The 16946-nt window shown below is 42.3% G+C and overlaps 1 protein-coding gene across 2 annotated transcripts; it reads left to right on the forward strand.

Moving 5' to 3' along the window:
- Window positions 1-1082: 1082 nt before the first annotated feature.
- On the forward strand, window positions 1083-16745 carry bcorl1 (BCL6 corepressor-like 1). Of its 2 annotated transcripts, none has more exons than XM_079556056.1 (12): window positions 1083-1216; window positions 5924-6001; window positions 6097-8559; window positions 8848-8971; window positions 11033-11449; window positions 11651-11838; window positions 12506-12757; window positions 12864-13030; window positions 14230-14375; window positions 14445-14522; window positions 14784-14955; window positions 15669-16745. In XM_079556056.1, exons 2-12 carry the CDS (start codon window positions 5996-5998, stop codon window positions 16015-16017), a joined length of 4362 nt encoding a protein of 1453 aa, XP_079412182.1. In that variant the 5' UTR covers window positions 1083-1216; window positions 5924-5995; the 3' UTR covers window positions 16018-16745. The 2 variants fall into 2 exon arrangements, with proteins under 2 accessions (XP_079412182.1, XP_079412181.1); XM_079556055.1 differs by lacking the exon at window positions 1083-1216 and adding an exon at window positions 3392-3591.
- Window positions 16746-16946: the final 201 nt, after the last annotated feature.

Consider the following 16946-nt stretch of genomic DNA (forward strand, 5'->3'; position numbering starts at 1 on the left):
TCAACACGATGAGGCTGTTTCAGTTTTACACAGCTAAAATCAGGAACAGCACCTCCATGAAGATGTGACAAGCTTAACTCTGACAATATATACAATACCCGTCATAAGTGTGGAAACGTTTTTTTATGTGTTGAATTTTCTTTTATTTCAAGACTAATTCAAGACTCAACACATGCTTTAATGTGTTGAGTATTAATGTGTTTAATATGTTATGCTTTAAACAAAAAAGTTTAAATAGATTCTTCAAAGTAGCTGCCTTTGCTTTGTTTTTCTGCTTTGCACACTTTTGACATTTTCTCAGTGAGCTATATATAATGTAGACACCAGAAATCGTTGATTTAAAATTTAATACATTTAAAATATGAAACATATTTTGACTTATTTTACTTTCACTCTTTTACACAAACAAATGCTTTCCTCCAGTTTCATTTAAAGCCCAAGTCTCACCCAAACTCCAAAATTAGTTGCTGATTAGGTGCTGTTTCTACCAAAGAAATGTCTGTAAACCCGACGATTATAAAGTCCCATAATGATTATTGAGAGCACTCGGAGCAGTCACCTGCTGGCTACAAGAAAAGCAGCACAGATGTGGCGCAGAACTCTCAAGCTCCCAGGCCTGATTGATATGCTATGATATGATATGATATGATATGATATGATATGATATGATATGATATGAGATGAGATGAGATGAGATGAGATGAGATGAGATGATGTGAGATTATATGAGATAGATAGATGGATAGATAGATAGATAGATAGATAGATAGATAGATAGATAGATAGATAGATAGATAGATAGATAGATAGATAGATAGATAGATAGATAGATAGATAGATAGATAGATAGATAGATAGATAGATTTGCCATTTCTTTCAAACTCAACAGTTATACAGAGACGTCTGTCTTTGTCAGTCTGTCACCTTTGTTAGACTGAGAAAACTTGACTGTGAGCTCATTGCAGCGCAGCAGTCCGTGTGTTATTCACCTGTAGGGCTTTCCCGGCGCTAGGACCCAGGGTGCGCGATTCTCCAGCTGCTGCAGACCGAAAACTGGCAATAAGGGAAGATCGCGAGGACAAGCCAAAATTGCATTGTGAATTCATCTTACTTTAAAATCCCACCCCCGGTCGCGAGTGGAGGCCCTATGAAGGCAACAATACCATGTTGCTCTGTGTGCATGCTTTGTGACTGATAAAGCAGCTCGCAGCGCAAGGTAAGACGGTGCAATACCATGCGATTACTAATAACAAAGGCGTTACGGGCGAGCAGGGGGCATTAAAGGGGGCATTGCACAAAGCTACCGAATGTAAGTAAAACTCTCACAAACTTTGACCTGCATATCCGTATTTGGAGCCTCGCGTGTTGGTGCTGTATGGACGCTGTCTCGCTGGTATCCCGCGGCATTATGATGTGGAATCGTGTCACATGTAGTGCATTGAGAGTCAACTTGTGTGTCCAGATGACAAACACGAGTGTGCTGTCCATGCGTGGTGGCTGTGGATTCAGGTGCAGTCCAGACGACTGTATCAAGTAGGGCTCTTGAATTTCAAATACAGCATTTCACAGCATCAGTTGGCAGCTTTCTGGAAACCTTTACCTTGGGCAGATTTCACTTCACTGGTCGTAATGCACGTCGTTATTTGTGATTTATTTCATATTGGGTCAAAAGGAACTAGATGATTGTTTCCTCTTTGTTCACTGCCGCCTTCCTAATTCAGTTTTGAACTGCCAAGTTGAACAGCGTGAAGCATGGTGTTCTAAATAGTCTTGATAATCTCCAGTGCGACTCAAGGACTACTAGATGATCATCTGTGCCAAGTTTGAGAACGACATTCTTCAAAACCCAGGACTAAGTGGGAAGTAAACGTGGCTTCATCTATCCAGCTACCATGGTGTGCGGAATCCCATGGCCCTCGTTATGACATTTTAGAACATTTTTTGTAAATTCACGGTTACATTTTATATCAGCAGAAGCAAGCAGAGCCAACGCAATCCGTGTTTGCTCAGAGTGGCAGGGTTAAACTTCTCCGGGTTACCACACTCTGACACTCTGCAATGTGTCAGCTGGCCGATCACTTCAGATATGTCTCCGATGTTAATGCTCCACAACCATTTCGTTTGTCGGCCACCCTTTTGGACTGCTAATTTAGCATAGTTTCACGCAAGCATTAACGTGTTGTGAATGACGAAGAACAACGTTGTCAGCACACTTCCACTCCACTACATACAGGCGGCCGCGGAGTGGGTCTACCTCGCTTTGCTCTCGGTGGATGATGGCACTCAGTCCTGTCCGGCTGGAGACCACGCGCAGAGGTAAACAAACTCTGAGCATACGACGAGCTGCCTGCAGCACACCTCGTTATTGCCTTTTCATCAAACCTACAGTGGTAGGCTTGGTACAACGTGGTCTTGAATTGGCATTAGTGTACACGTGCTACCGACACAGGTTTTGAAGTATTAGAATTGTATAGCCGATTTCAGAAGGAAGCAAGACAGGCCTATTCGCCATGTGTAAGAAAGGGAGTCAGACACATCATGCACTTGTCACTCAGTGCACAAGGGCCACAAACTAGGCCATCAGGCTGAATAAATGTCACATTTGATTTGATTAACGACTCACCTGTATTCAGTTAGGCCTAATTCATTATAGAGCAATACTGCACGAAGTTGTGACAGGTCAATGCACAGCACACAGCCTTTGCCTACTTATAGTGAAATAGGCCCTTCATTTCTTGCCCTTGATAAAGATTTATTTATCGTTGTCTTGGTGAATATTAGGCCTATTGATTGATCAGCATTATCATTTGTGTTTAGTATGGCCTAATTTCACACACTGGTTCTAAACTTCAAAGGTTTGTTGACGCCTTTCCCCTGATAGCAAAAGAACAATATTCATTAAAGTCCGTGAGATTGTTTTGTATCGTCTTCATTGTAATCTGATTTATTGAAGATGTAACTGACGTGATTTCAGTTGCAGGCCTCGTGTTACTGTTTTGCAGCTGAGTGGTTTAAATACCCTCATTCTACATATGGTTAATTTTCATTTTAAGGCTTCAGAGTCTCGTTTCTCCTGGGGGTCCAGTGTGTTTGGAGTGTCTGTCACGTGCTTCATTTACAGCAGGGGTTCTCCGATACTCTCAAAAACACAGTTTGTTACTTTGTTACCCCGATAAGGCTTTTCAGTTTAGCGCACCGTTACTGTCTGGTTGCGATCCCCCATTCCCCTTGAGCGGCTGGAGCCCGCGTTGCATGCTGGTACCTGCAGTCCTCACCCCTCCCAGCCTCCTCAGCGTCTAATCCTGGGCGTGGATAGGCAAGCACTACATCTCCCATGCGCTCGCTGCGCGCCCCCCTCGCACTCGCGCTCTTCAGACTGGAGACTGGAGATACGGAACGGACCGTCTTGACGACCCCCCACCTCCCCTCCTCCTGTACCCTCCCTCCCTGCCTCCCGCCCCCCGGACTTTGAGAACCGAAAAGCGTCGAGATGAGTGAGCAGCCACGGGCGGCAGCGGCGAAAGGCTGGCCAGATACGGCCGTATATCCCGAGTCGTGCAGTGCGTCGTTCACATGCCATCTGGACAAGCGGTTCGTAACTGTTTCAGTCACTGGACATCTTTTATTTCGTTCTAGCTTTGGGCTTATTCGGTATTTAGGGAGCAAGGGAGTGTGAAAAGGAGGGGAATGTCTTTCAACGCCGAAGTGGTTAAGTCAGTCCAGCAAGGGCCGAAATGAGGCACAGAGCACTCGCTATGGGTCGACCGGGGATAGATATCCGTAGCAGCCTACCTCAACACGTAGAGCAGCGACAGCTACTCAGACCAGCACCCGAGCAGTGGCCGCTCACTGCTGGACTTCACTGTTGTGTTTGGCCCCCTTTTCACAGTAGCCTACTGACCTCTCCCGAGAAGGAAACCCGTGTAATAAGTTCTGTTATCCTCCACTCTAATTGGTCCAGCCTTTTACTTTTTATATAGACAAGTATCAAGTCAAACCACCCTGCTTCAGTTTCAGTCATGATCGGCTATCTTCGTTTGATAGTGCGTTTGGGAAAGCTTCCATAGAAAAAAACCTTGCTGGTCTTCTAAATGAATGGTAGGCTGGTGGTGATCGTCATGGGTTCGCTTGTTGTGCTCGTTGTGCTTTTTATATTGGTTTTGTTGAATGACCTTATCAGCAATGTGACAGATTGGTCCATCACGTCGCAGCCCAAGACTGGCTGCGATCGCGGCTCCGACGTGCATCTGATCTCAAAACATTGTAGTTTGATGAATTTGGGCTTCTGGCTCTTTTTGAATGCTTCACCAAAAATGATCATGATTATAATAGTACATTTAGACGAGTTTTTTTGTTTTGTTTATGGCTCCATTGTGGTTCTCATGAATGACTCCTCTTGCGCAAAGTGCACAGTAGGATCTTCCATCGGCGGGACGGTGTGGTGCTGCTGACGGCGGTGTAGAAACTTGACTACTCGCTGAATTATAACTTGTTTTGTTTTGTGGCAGTTTTTTTTTTTCTCGCCTGCCCAACCAGACGCGAGTCCTCGGTGATTTCTATGCAGACAGCGATGAGTCTGACGGTGCCAGGGTGTTTTTAGGCTTAGCTGTCCGTAGTTGTGGGGCTGGTACATTATTGCCCTCCGTCAGAGTGGTTGTTTTCAGATGTTGTGGTGAAGCAGAGCGCTTACGGGAGCAGCTCAGACATCAACTGTAAGCAACTAGAGTGGATTTCTCCATTGTGACACCAATAAAGTCTTGTCTTATGTCATCTAACGTACTGAAGTAGGTCCTCCTCGCATTGGAGCGAGGTTTGCATCACTGGATCTTTGTAAAATGCTGGTCGATCCATAGAGATAGTGACAGGTCTCTTATTTTACCGTTGGCAGTTTATCTTGAACAATTCACTTATTTATTTTTTTTTAGTCATGATTAATAAGGGGTTGGAAGGGTTAAGGTTTTTAGTGAATGAGGCACAGTATTGCAGTAATGTGACTTCACCATGAAGAACTAAAATACTGCATAAATGTTGCCACTTTAGTGAACAAGACAAACAACCCCAGTGAGCCTAAGACCAACACAAACAAAAAGCAAAATGCTGTAAAGTTGAAGTTGTTGTGAGACCACTTAAATTGACCTGTAGGTGACACAGTGTTTGTTAATATTGATATAACATTTTAAAGGCAAATTGTGTAACATTTCCACCAATAAATGGAATAAAACACAAGCATGTATTTTATTAGGGATATTTTTATCGTTAAAAACAAAACAAAACAAAAACTAAAAGATGAACATGGCTCACCTCTCCTCAGACCTGATTGTGACTTCACTGGCAGCGGGACATCTTCAGCTCGTCTTCATGGAGATGTTGAAGAAAGACAGACAAATATGATATTTAAATAGGTTAGGACCGCATCCATCCATTCCTTGATTACCCTCTGTAATAATAGACATTACTCTGTCAAACTCATGTTTGTATTGGGAAAAGAGGAATCCAAAATGTTATGCAGCGTGCCTTTAAATGAAAAGAATCTGTCTTTCTGAAGTGTGTGTGCATGTTTTGAGCCTGTCAAATACAATTTTCTGTCGCCTTCGGGGAGAGACAATAAAGTTTCTTATCTATCTTATCTTGACATTGTGTACAAGTTCCATTACACTGCTTCTAAAACTATAAGTTGTTATTAATATTATTTATTTATTTTCAAATCAATTCATTTATGTTGTTTTTGTCAACATCTGGCCCCTAAGTGAGACAAGATAGGTGAAATTTAGAGACTTTATGTTGGTATCGTTATATCAATTACTATTGCATTATGTACGTCTTATACCTTTTTTAGAGGATTTTATGAAAGCCCTTTGTGTAATCAAGACGAGTGTGGTAATGCTAGAGATTACAATATGTGTTCCTTTTTTCTTTTGTGCAGCTAATGAAAAAGTTCAAGAAAATACACAACTGACACTGCAGCACTCAGAAACATGCTGTCTTAAATGTACTTATGCAGGTAATTTGTAAACATTTATTTTAAACTTTGATATTTTATGCCTTCACTAATTGCTTGGCCTTTGACTACCCCATCTCATTTTGTTTATTTTTCAGGTGGATTCCACACTAATGAATGTAGAGGATGGAGGAACGGTGAGCAGAGTGACCAGTGCTCCAAATAAAGTCACTACAGATATGGTGGGAAATCCCCCACAGACGTTACCTGCTGAATTTAGGGGAGATGTTACCCTCAGTCAGCAGAACAAGACCACCACATCGAGAAATACTAAGACACCAAAAGCTAGCTTGGACACTTTTAATTATAACCACAGTACAGGGCTTTCTCATCTTCAACAGCCCAACAATGCACCTGTGGCATGCTCCGCTCTCATGGTGACAGACAAAAGGTCGGATGTCCCTAAACCTAAGGCCGACAACACAGGCACTTACTCTGCCCCTCAGTGGTCAGGTGGTTTAAAAGTTGACAGAGAGGAGTCACTTAACCTCTGTCGCAGCAACATGACATCCAGTCACAAATCAAAGACCCAAATGCAATCTGTACAGAGTGCACCCCCTGGGTTTCATTGCTCTACGATATTTAAACCTTCCCAGTCTGTTGCCTTCATCCCTTCTCCTAATTATTCGTCTCTTTGCAAAATCACTCTTCCACCAGCACTGGGTCAGATTGCAGCATTGAGAGAAGCAACGGCAAGCCAGTTTCAGAAAAAAATTCAGCCACGGAGCTCGGGTGTCAGTGGGACACCTTTAATGCGGACCTATCCTTATCCCTTCACTGTGGGTCAGGCATCAACCTCGGAGAAAAAAATAGACACTTGCACCTCAAAGAATAAATCAAGCCATTTATCAAACAAGTTCTCCAAGTCTGTAGAGCACAGGTCTTTAGCTTCTGTTGTAGCCTCACCAGCTCTTGCTCTACCTGTGCAGCATCCATCACTGACATCTATTGCCCCCACCCATTACACTTTGTCCCCCACTGCTGCCATTTGCTGTGGTTCTGCACTTGCTAACCTCGCCTCTCAGGGCAGACTGTTAAACCATATAGACAAAAGCAACAGTATAGAGATGACAACCATAGCATCGTTGAATTCATCAGTTCCTGCATCTTCAGATGACCAGACAACAATAAGCTCCAATGAGCCCAGGGATATACCACTTGATTTATCCGCAAAATCTAAACGTCCTAAATGCTTTAACGAGCCTCAAGGGAGCCCAACAGGGTCTTTTAAAGATGAATCAAATTCAAAAGATTTTGTTACTTCAAAAAGGACTTACTCCTCAGTGTTTAGTTCATCTGTGCAGTATCCACTCTTACCAAACACTCACAGAAATGGATCTCATCAAAAACAATTAAGGAACCCTCATAGTCTTGATCCAAAACCGCTCTGGCCAAAAGGTTCTTCACAAGACCCTATCAAAAATATCCCTGGGACATATGTTGGTGTGGCAAGCCCTATTTTAGCGTCAACGCTTCGAGGAAAAGATGGCAAAGGAACTTTTGCTGATGAATTTCAGAGTTTTGCTAAGCAGGAATTTATTTCTATTATTGATCAAGGAGAACATCTTTTATCAGGGGAACAGAAGCCAACTTCTCTGAAGAGTAACCAACATGCATTTAAGCATGTCATAAACACCAGCACAAAAATGCCTATAAAGTGTTCCTCCAAATGTTCGCTTACATCTGACCAATCTAACTCTGCTGGACAACAGTTTGAAGATTTTCCACAGCAACCTTTGACTCTTCAGAGAGGAATCACATCGACATCCCCAAAGATTAAGAACCTTCTTGCAGCTGATGGATCAAAAAATTCAGGTTTTAGCCAGCCCAAATCAGACGAGGACAAGTGGGAGAGAATTAAGTCTCCTCTGTCTAATCTTGCATCTATTGTAACGTCTCATGATACAGCAACTTTTGCAGGTGAAGGAAATGCTACATCCTTACCTGCCATGTCCAGGAAAGCTAACAGTCTCGCGTCCAAACAAAATTTGGAGTCCCCACCATGGCCAGTGGAGAAATGGCCTACTACCTCCCAAAAGGACTTAACTAATTTAGCTGAGGTTGTGAAGAGAATTGAAAAGGTGAATGTCATCAAACCTGTGGATGATACCAGAAATCTACAGAGCAGTCAAGCAGAGCACAGACCACACATGAAGCAGAGCTGCTTGAAGCCTACTATCAAACCTAATGTCTTTGAAAATGAAGCATCGTCAAATGGGACCAGGATGGAGAGTAAACTGGCCCAGGTGTTGGAGGGGGAGATACTGAAGCGAGACAGTAGATCATCTGACAATATAGATCCTCGAAAATGTGTGAGTGTTGTTGCATCAGATGCTACAGACCACTGTGCAGCAGGAGACAACAACCTTGAGAAGAAATCAAACATCAAAGAGACGTTGCCGTCCGCTACAAAAGCTGAACCCATAAAACAAAAGACACCAAGTCCGAAGAAATCAGTGAAAGTGAAGTCACCAGTTGTCTCATCAGAGAAGACCTCTGTAAACACAAAGCAGCAGGTTCACTCAGAAGCCTCTCCAATTAAAGAATCTCCCCGTAAAAAGGTATGGCTTGAATTATCTTCTCCTTTTGAGATTTCCTTTCCTCACTTTGTAGTTTTCTGATTTATCATGTAATATCTTGGCTAAATGTTCCTCAAAATGTTCCTCCTGACATCCTCAGCTCCTCAAAATCCTTTTTTTTTGACAGTGAGACTATCAGAGGGAATGTTTTGTAAAATGAGATCAGGCCTTAATCAACAAATATATTACATCAATTTAAAGCATCGACTGCAATGTTATTATTATCCCTGAATACAATATTGTCTCCTTGTTTCCTGTATGTTGCATCAGAAAAAACGAAGTGGACCTATTTTGCAACAAAGTCTGTTGGCAGACAAGCTTTCTCAACATAAAGACAACTTACCACTGGACAAGACCAGGCCCAAAAAGGGGGCACAGCCAAGCCCAAAAGCAGGTAAATATTTCCTTTATAATGGTTGTGTTTGTGATGTATGTACAGATCCAGAATTGCCGATATCCAGTATTTTATTTTTATTTATTTATTGGTTTATTTGGTTGGGACAGTGCATGTTAATGAACATACATGGGTCTCATGCATGTAAACAAGCCACACCGGATTGTAGCCTTGGGCTAATTTCCATCCGTCGTCCCCCATGCGCACTTTCAAACACACTCACATTCATCCTGGCCTATTGTGCATGTTTTTGTGGTAGAGGAAACCTACGCAGACACGGGGAGAACATGCAAACTCCACACAGAAAGGCCCCGTCCCTGGTGGGAATCTAACCCAGACCTTCTAGCTGTGAAGCACGAGCGCTAACTGCTGTGCTACCGTGCCGCCGTTCTATTCGCATAACAATTTATCAACATGCTAGTGATGCTAGGGCCAGGGATATTTTGGTTTTGTTTTTACTACATCTATGACATTATCGTACCCGACCAAAGTTTATAAACCCAATGCCTTTTGACATTTATTGAAGTGTTAAGATTGAAAAGTGCATTGAAGGAAATGGCCACCGTTTTTCATACTGAGATATGTTCTTACCTGAGCTTAGACGAGCTGACTTGTCTGGTCTTTGTGCATGCGCTTAGTCTCGCAAAGATGTTGTTAGCATTTAGCCTCTCCTCCTCTCCTCTATGTGGCTAAACAGGCTGGAAAAACGGTGGCCTGTTCCTTTAACACAAAATGTAGCAAAGTGTTGTGTAACTGTTACTGGAAAACAAAGGAGTGTGTGATAAAAATGCCTCCAAACACAAGTATTGCGATACTTGATGAAGTTTGACACTTGGTATTTCGATCCGATCCGATATTTAGTACCAGCTCGACTAGAGAACATGCAACACTATTTCCCTTATGAATCAAATAGTTTGTCTATGTTTACCCTCTATCCCAGGGTACCCAACTAAAACTTTAACTTCTACTCAATCTGCTTACCAGCATCGGACATTAGCACAGTTTTCTTACTTAAAAACCAAACATCATCTCACATGTGTGCAAACATCAAGTAACAATACATTTTGCCTTGTTTAACTCTAAAATACGACTTATTTCCTTTTTTTCACAATGTAGCCACTAGCCAGTGTTGCAATGTTTAACATCTGTAAAGCTTTTTGAGTTCTGATCTGGACTTGGTCCTCCAGGGGTTCCCAGACCTTTTCACTGTGGGCCACATCTTGAAGTATATTTGGCATGGAGCAGTGGTTTTCAATTGGTGGGTCAGGACCCAAAAGTGGGTCGCGAGCCTATTCCAGAGTGCAATTGCTTCAATATTTATCTTCTGTAAAAGTGTTAAAGTTAACTTTATTCATCATTAATCTGTGTTAAAATATGGTGTTTTTCATGATATATATGAAATTCAAATCTTATTTGGGTTTCGGCATGGAACCCTGGGATTATGGTGTGTCCTGACAGCATCCCAGTTAAGAGCCAGTGGCGGGAAGGGACAGACAGGCTGAGGAGGGTCAATGCTACTGGGTGCATTTAGCAGAAAACCACCACATCTTTATTTAGGTTTCAGACATTCATGCCAGCTTTTACACTAAAATGTTAGTTTATGTAGAATTATTAAAGTTGCAGTAAAAAGTACCATCTATGGCAATGTGTGTCAATTCATCAAAAGACACGAGGCCAGCAGACCCTGGTCTGAGGGCTGCATTTGCCCCCCGGGTCTAGGCATTACTTAAAGCTCAGGTTCCTTATTTTTACTGTTTTCCAACTGTGGAGAGGCGGTTGTTGCTTATAGACTAGAGGCAGTCTCAACTCGTTTCCAGCTCTCACATTATCTCCTGCAGATTATTTACAGGAATTAATTCAGTGCATGTTTAGGGTATCACCTGAGACAGTGAAGCTGGGCGGCCAGGCAAACAAATAAATTGCGTTCTTACTTGAGCGTTAGTAATTATTAACAATGTATGTATTTGGATGCAGACAGAAGACAGTCCTGGTTTTTGTATTTTTGTGTTTTTCACACATTGCTGGACAATATGAATAAATCAAATTTGTTTTTATTTGAACTTTCAGACAGCAGCTACTTTTCTCAAAAATCAAAGAGTCCCATCAGATTGAGTAAAAAAAACGAAGCAAAGGAGGCGTTTTTTCCGAGACTCAGGAGAGGACGACGACGGACAGATGAATCTCGACTCGACCTTTGGGGCTTTGCAACACCTTCTCCACCACCATCACCAGAACTACCTGCACCACCCTCACCTACTCCAACTGCACCACAAGCAGCTCGCCGCCCTCGAGGGAGGCCCCGCTCCACTCCACTACTGCAGCGGGGCCTTCAGCGGAAAGACGCAGACCGTCCTGTTGACAGAAAACGGCAACGCTGCAAAAACAAAAAGTATCAAACAGGGGAGTACGTCACTGGCAAAGTGAAACTGGACGATGGAGAGCACCTTGATAAATCAGATGTGCGAAGTCAAGATGCAGGTACGTCACTAATTCCTGTCATTTGAATCTTCATGTCACAACTAAACACCAACAAGGTAATGCATGTAAGATGCGCAATGTTTAAGATACCGTTCAGGCATCGAAGTGTCTATTCAGATTAAGTGACTTAAATTACAATCAACCAAGTAGTCTTGCCCAAAGAGCCATGAGATATGTGATGTAACTTAAACTTTTCTGTAGATTCACAGAAGAACCAGAGTTTGATCCCTCCTGCGTCCAGCCCAGAGGCATTGCCCCAAAGGCCCTCACTGACTCGATCAGCATCAGTGTGTTACCAGGACAGTGAGGGATCTCCTGAAGGCCCAGACAAACCTTCAGGGAAGAGGAAGTTCAAAAGCAAGCATTTGTGTCCCAGTGATGAGCCAAAGGTAAATCCAGTGACCCACCAGTCTTTAGTTTGTAGTGCCCCCTTGTGGATTGGTTCTGTTATGTTCTCTATGATAGTGCTGCTCCTCACCGTTAATTGAAACTTACTCCCATGACATGAATGCACTTTTAATTAACTTTTGAACAGTGTTAATTTCGTCGACTAAAATGTTTTAGTCTTAATTTTTCTAAGTGATATTTTTGATGACTAAAATTGGACTAAAACTATGACTAAAATTTCCAGATACTTTAGTCGACTAAAATAAGACTAAATAAAAATGAAAAGGAGAGACTAAAACCAAACAAAAACTTCTATTGACAGTCTGAAAGAGCCTCAGATCATGTAAATTCTCTGCCAAAGGAACAGCTCTGAGCTTTGTTCATGTGGAGCAGCTCCATGAAGCAGAGGACCTTGATTAAATGTGATTATCGTGAATATAATAAATGCAAAGTCGACTAAATTTGTCCTAAATTTCGACTAAATTTACTTGCAATTTTAGTCGACTAAAACCTTATGAAATTGAAGATTTTTTTTTACTAAATCTTGACTAAAATTTCATTTCATTTCCGTCAAAAGACTAATAAGACTAAAGCTGAATTAAAATATGTTGGCAAAATTAACACTACTTTTAAAGAGAGGTATTGAAAACTACTAAATCTGGATTTTAGATCAAATCTAAGCGTAGTCTGGGAAAGAGAAGTGGCTCCCGTGCCCTGGAAGATGACTGCTGTGAAGCAAAGAAGAAGACCAGCCCTCAAACCTCACCTAAAAATTTCCCTGCGCCATACGGGTCATCAGGAAAAATCAATGACTCAGATTCCCCTCCAAAAAGGCCTGTTCCTCCTGAAGTTCGCCGGCTCATCGTAAACAAAAATGCTGGGGAGACTTTATTGCAACGTGCTGCTCGTTTGGGTTATCAGGTGGGTTTTTTGTCAGTTTTTGGATTGCTCAAATGTTAAGAAATGCAGTTGCAATAAGATATTAGATATTAGGTGATATCTATACTTTACGCCTATCATCTTCCAGGATGTGGTTCAATACTGTTTGGAAAAAGACGTTCGTGAAGTGAACCGACGAGACAACGCAGGTTACACAGCACTGCACGAGGCCTCCTCCAGAGGCTGGGTACAAATCGTTCAGATGCTGCTCAAGAATGGAGCTGACGTCAATTGCAGTGCTCAGGATGGAACACGGTATTTACAGCAAACAGCACATTCACTGTTTGAATTGTAGTTCATGAATGTCCAAAGCTTGAAACCATGTGATAGTCATAGTGCTTCTCAAATACACAGGGACTGAGAAACAATGGGTAAAAAATGTAATTCAAACATTTAAATCAGTATTATCTGGGTCAGTGGTTCTCTCGTAGGTCGAGACACAAATGTGGATTGTGGGACATTTTTCAGTGTGTCGCGAACTTGTTCAACAATGACTGCAGATACATTTTTAAAGGTTTTGATTTTCAGTCATGATGCCTTTTATAGATGGCCATTCTTCTGCTCTATGTTGTACGCACATGTCAATTTTGCATTTGAACAAATGATGAGCGTCTGTAGTGGAGCGGAGGGTGGGAGGAGCGGGGATGACGCTTTTACAATGCGGTGGCACAAACTCAAGGCTAACTGAAGAAATTGTCTAAATTCTTCACTACTGCTGCAATAAAACGCTGATATTGTCACCAAACAACCCGATCTAGCACGACACCATCTATGCCATGGATCATCGATTTCTGGGCAGACGAAGTCTGAGCCACGTGCATGTTTGTAAAAGGCTGAAATAATCTGGAGTTCTGACATTACATACTATAACATGTTTTTATTTAGTTCCTTAAATATTTTCATTTGGGTTGTGGCTTGTCTTTATGAGTAAAATGTGTGTCCCAACGCTGCACTTGTTGAGAAACATGGGTGCATAAAAGTAGCATTTCAATAGGACTTCCTTGAAGCCCCCCTGCTCATGTCTGATACAGGGTGGGCTCCTCTAGTCCTAAACCATGGCCCCCACAAATACATCAAACATAAGAATATTTGCCAATAAGCATATATTTCAAACAAATACATGTGTTTTCTGAGCCTGAGCTTCTTTTTCAATCAACTTTATGGATATTGTATTATTTAGATTTCCTCAAACAACATTTTTTGTTATCTCTGCCGCCCTGGCTGAGAAGCACTGCTATAGGATATACAAACTCACAGTAACCGAGTAACAGACCAGATAGGCTATAAATAGATATAGCCTGATCAGAGCAACACTGAATAATTCTGGTATGTAATTCGGAAATAATGGATTGATTATTTGATTATAAAAACTTGTAACTGTACACCTTTCCTTTTATTTATCGGTAAATGTTTTCTCAGTTTGCTGCGCTAAGCTCTCATTGTTCTGTCTACAGCCCTATTCATGATGCTGTGGCTAGTGATAACTTGGAAATAGTCTGGCTGCTTTTGAATCATGGAGCAGATCCAACCCTGGCCACCTACTCCGGCCAGACCCCTGTGAAACTGGCACAAAGCTCAAGCATGAAGGCTTTTCTATCAGGCAAGAACTTAATTATTACTAATGGTGGTATGATGCATGATTCTAAACTGTTGTAATATCTGAATGCAGAGTATTTTACTGATCTGCAAGGCCGGAGTGAACATGACCCTGGTTTACATTGGGATTTCTACAGCAGCTCTCTGTTTGGTAAGAAACTTTGGAGTGTTTTCGTAAACTATTGTATCTGTATGTTAACTTAAGACTTGTGTGGTGGCCTTAAACCAAGAAAATGCATAAACTGCAACCTGACCATTTTCCAAATGCACATAATTACAGTACTATATTAATAATTCTGAAAAGTATGTGTGTCCACAAGAGGGCATCCAAGCTCTGCACTTCAATCATCTCATGTCTGCCAAAGGAGCTTGTAGCTGACTTTGTAAAATTGTGTGCTGGTTTTCTTCACAGAGACCGAGCAGGAGCCATGCTGGGACTTCTTGCTGTCAGAGCAAAACCACGATGTGGAACTGGACGCAGGCCTGAAGAGTGAGAAGGATCCTGACGAAGACTGCCTTGTGTTTGAGTTCTCCACTGAACCTCTCCTTCCCTGTTATCATGTTCAGGTGTCGCTAACGCAGGGGTGAGTCTACTCCCTGACACACGTAGAGGCATGATGCATTTATCGGACATACCTCTCATATTGAACCTTGTGTCAGTGTTTATTTATTTAATATGGACATGGCAACAACATTGGACAAACCAGAGGCATTGTTTTAAAGTGTTATTGCCAATGTGCTAATTTTCAACATCTGTTAATTGGGGGCTTTAAGGTTTTAGGCAATAGATGAAACGCATGATTTAACAAGTCAAGGCACATTTTACGTAACAACTCTGGCCCGATTGCAGCCACTGTTTAAACTCTCTGCTACAGATGTTAATATTAGTCTGTAGTCCCCTTGAAGTAGAAGCTGGACTGTGGCTGAACTTCGGGAGCACACAATCCCATATGTTTCATAAAAATCACTGGTCTGTGCCCCCAGATATGACGTAAACATCTTCACATGAAAACAATTGTTTATGTTTACGTTTTTCTTTTAATCCCACCCTCTATCAGGAATCCCACAGAGCCCCATGCTTTCGGTTGCCAGATCCTATTGCCAAAACCAGTGAGATTTCAAACAGTGAGTTCTCAGGCTAGCTCAAATGAAAGTTTGGAGACAGTGAGTCAGTCCAGAAGATGTATAAATATACGACATCTATTTAGTGTGTTGTTTACTGGGTCAGAAAAACACCTTGTATCACTTTGTTCACTTGAAATACAATTTAATTTTCTTCCTGTCTTTGGTTTGTCAGCTTCTGCAACTGGTTCCTTCTGGCTGATGTCTTAAAACGAGTGAAGATGTCGGCAAGAATATTCAGAGCCCGCTACCCGCACTTGGAGGTGGTGAGTTTGCCGTACGGCGAGCTCGTGAAGCAGGTGTCTGTGAGCCAGGTGAGCCCTGTCTTGGCTTCAGTGCAGAAGGGCAAACATGAAGAGGCTGAAGATGAGGAGAGTGAGGAAGGACGTGTGGAGCTGGTGCGCTGTGTACCAGAGCTCCAGAGACTGTTAGGATCCTCCATCCATATCCTCCGGGACGACCAGGAAGAGGAGGAGCCAAAAGAAGACAAACCAACAAACACTGGGAGATTACGCAGCCGGTAGCCTCCAACCAGCAAACAAGACAACCACGTCCATTTCCTGCAAGTAGTTCAAACCAAGCTTCTCTGTCCATGGAGCATGGTGGGTTTAACCCCAGCTAATAATAAAGACTAAAGACTTGACACTCCGCCTATAACCTCTGACCTCTGCCAGAAGGTGATTAAGTGATCACAACACGTAATGGACCTGCACATAGGAGTGGTCGGCACTGGAAAGCAGCTTTCAGGTTCCTAACTCTTTGAATAGTACACAATTAGGTAACCTTTTTTACAATTATGTACATGTAGGTGAATATGTATATATCTTGCCATCAGGGTTAACACATTTGGTTTTATAAATGTATTCTTGTGGCAAGGAATGGATTCTGCCTTGGACTTTTTGTTTGTTCCTGCGGGAAAGCGATATTTTTTGATGGGAGATAATCCAAGGCTTTTATCTTGGTGAACTCTTGCGTAAAGCTAAGGCGCTTAAGGCCAGCTGCAGAGTCAGCGAGGCTGCTGACCCAGATGGTCCGCTCTCAACCTGAGAAACATGGAGACCTGCGAGAGGAGACAGTGGCACATAGTATTGAGACTCACCACTCACTTGCCTCTTTTCATTTCTATTCAATTATGTTTATTCATTTCAGTCCTTGACATGAACACTCAAATCAATTTGTAGAGGAGATTATTAGTTTCCCCCTTATGAAATTAGTTACGTGTGTTAGTTGTGTGTGCGTGTGCGTGTGCGTGTGCGTGTGCGTGCGCGTGTGCGTGTGATGGAGCCTCTCATGTCCTTACTGCAGTCACAACAGTCCCACCCCCTTATTAAGGCTTTGAGGAGAGTGAGTGCTTGGTGTGTCCTTGCGTTGTTTGTTGTGTTTATTTTAATAGTCATTAATATATTTGACCTCGTGTGTACCTGACAAACATATCAGAGAACTTGATTTGTAT

The sequence above is a fragment of the Gobius niger genome (assembly GCF_951799975.1).
Source record: "Gobius niger genome assembly, chromosome: 5".
NCBI classification, from domain to species: domain Eukaryota; kingdom Metazoa; phylum Chordata; class Actinopteri; order Gobiiformes; family Gobiidae; genus Gobius; species Gobius niger.

Coding starts and splice junctions, on each gene's coding strand:
- bcorl1 (XM_079556056.1), top strand. Junction 11,839..12,505: donor GTCCCAGTGATGAGCCAAAG/GTAAATCCAGTG, acceptor TCTGGATTTTAG/ATCAAATCTAAGCGTAGTCT. Junction 14,523..14,783: donor CTACAGCAGCTCTCTGTTTG/GTAAGAAACTTT, acceptor TTTTCTTCACAG/AGACCGAGCAGGAGCCATGC.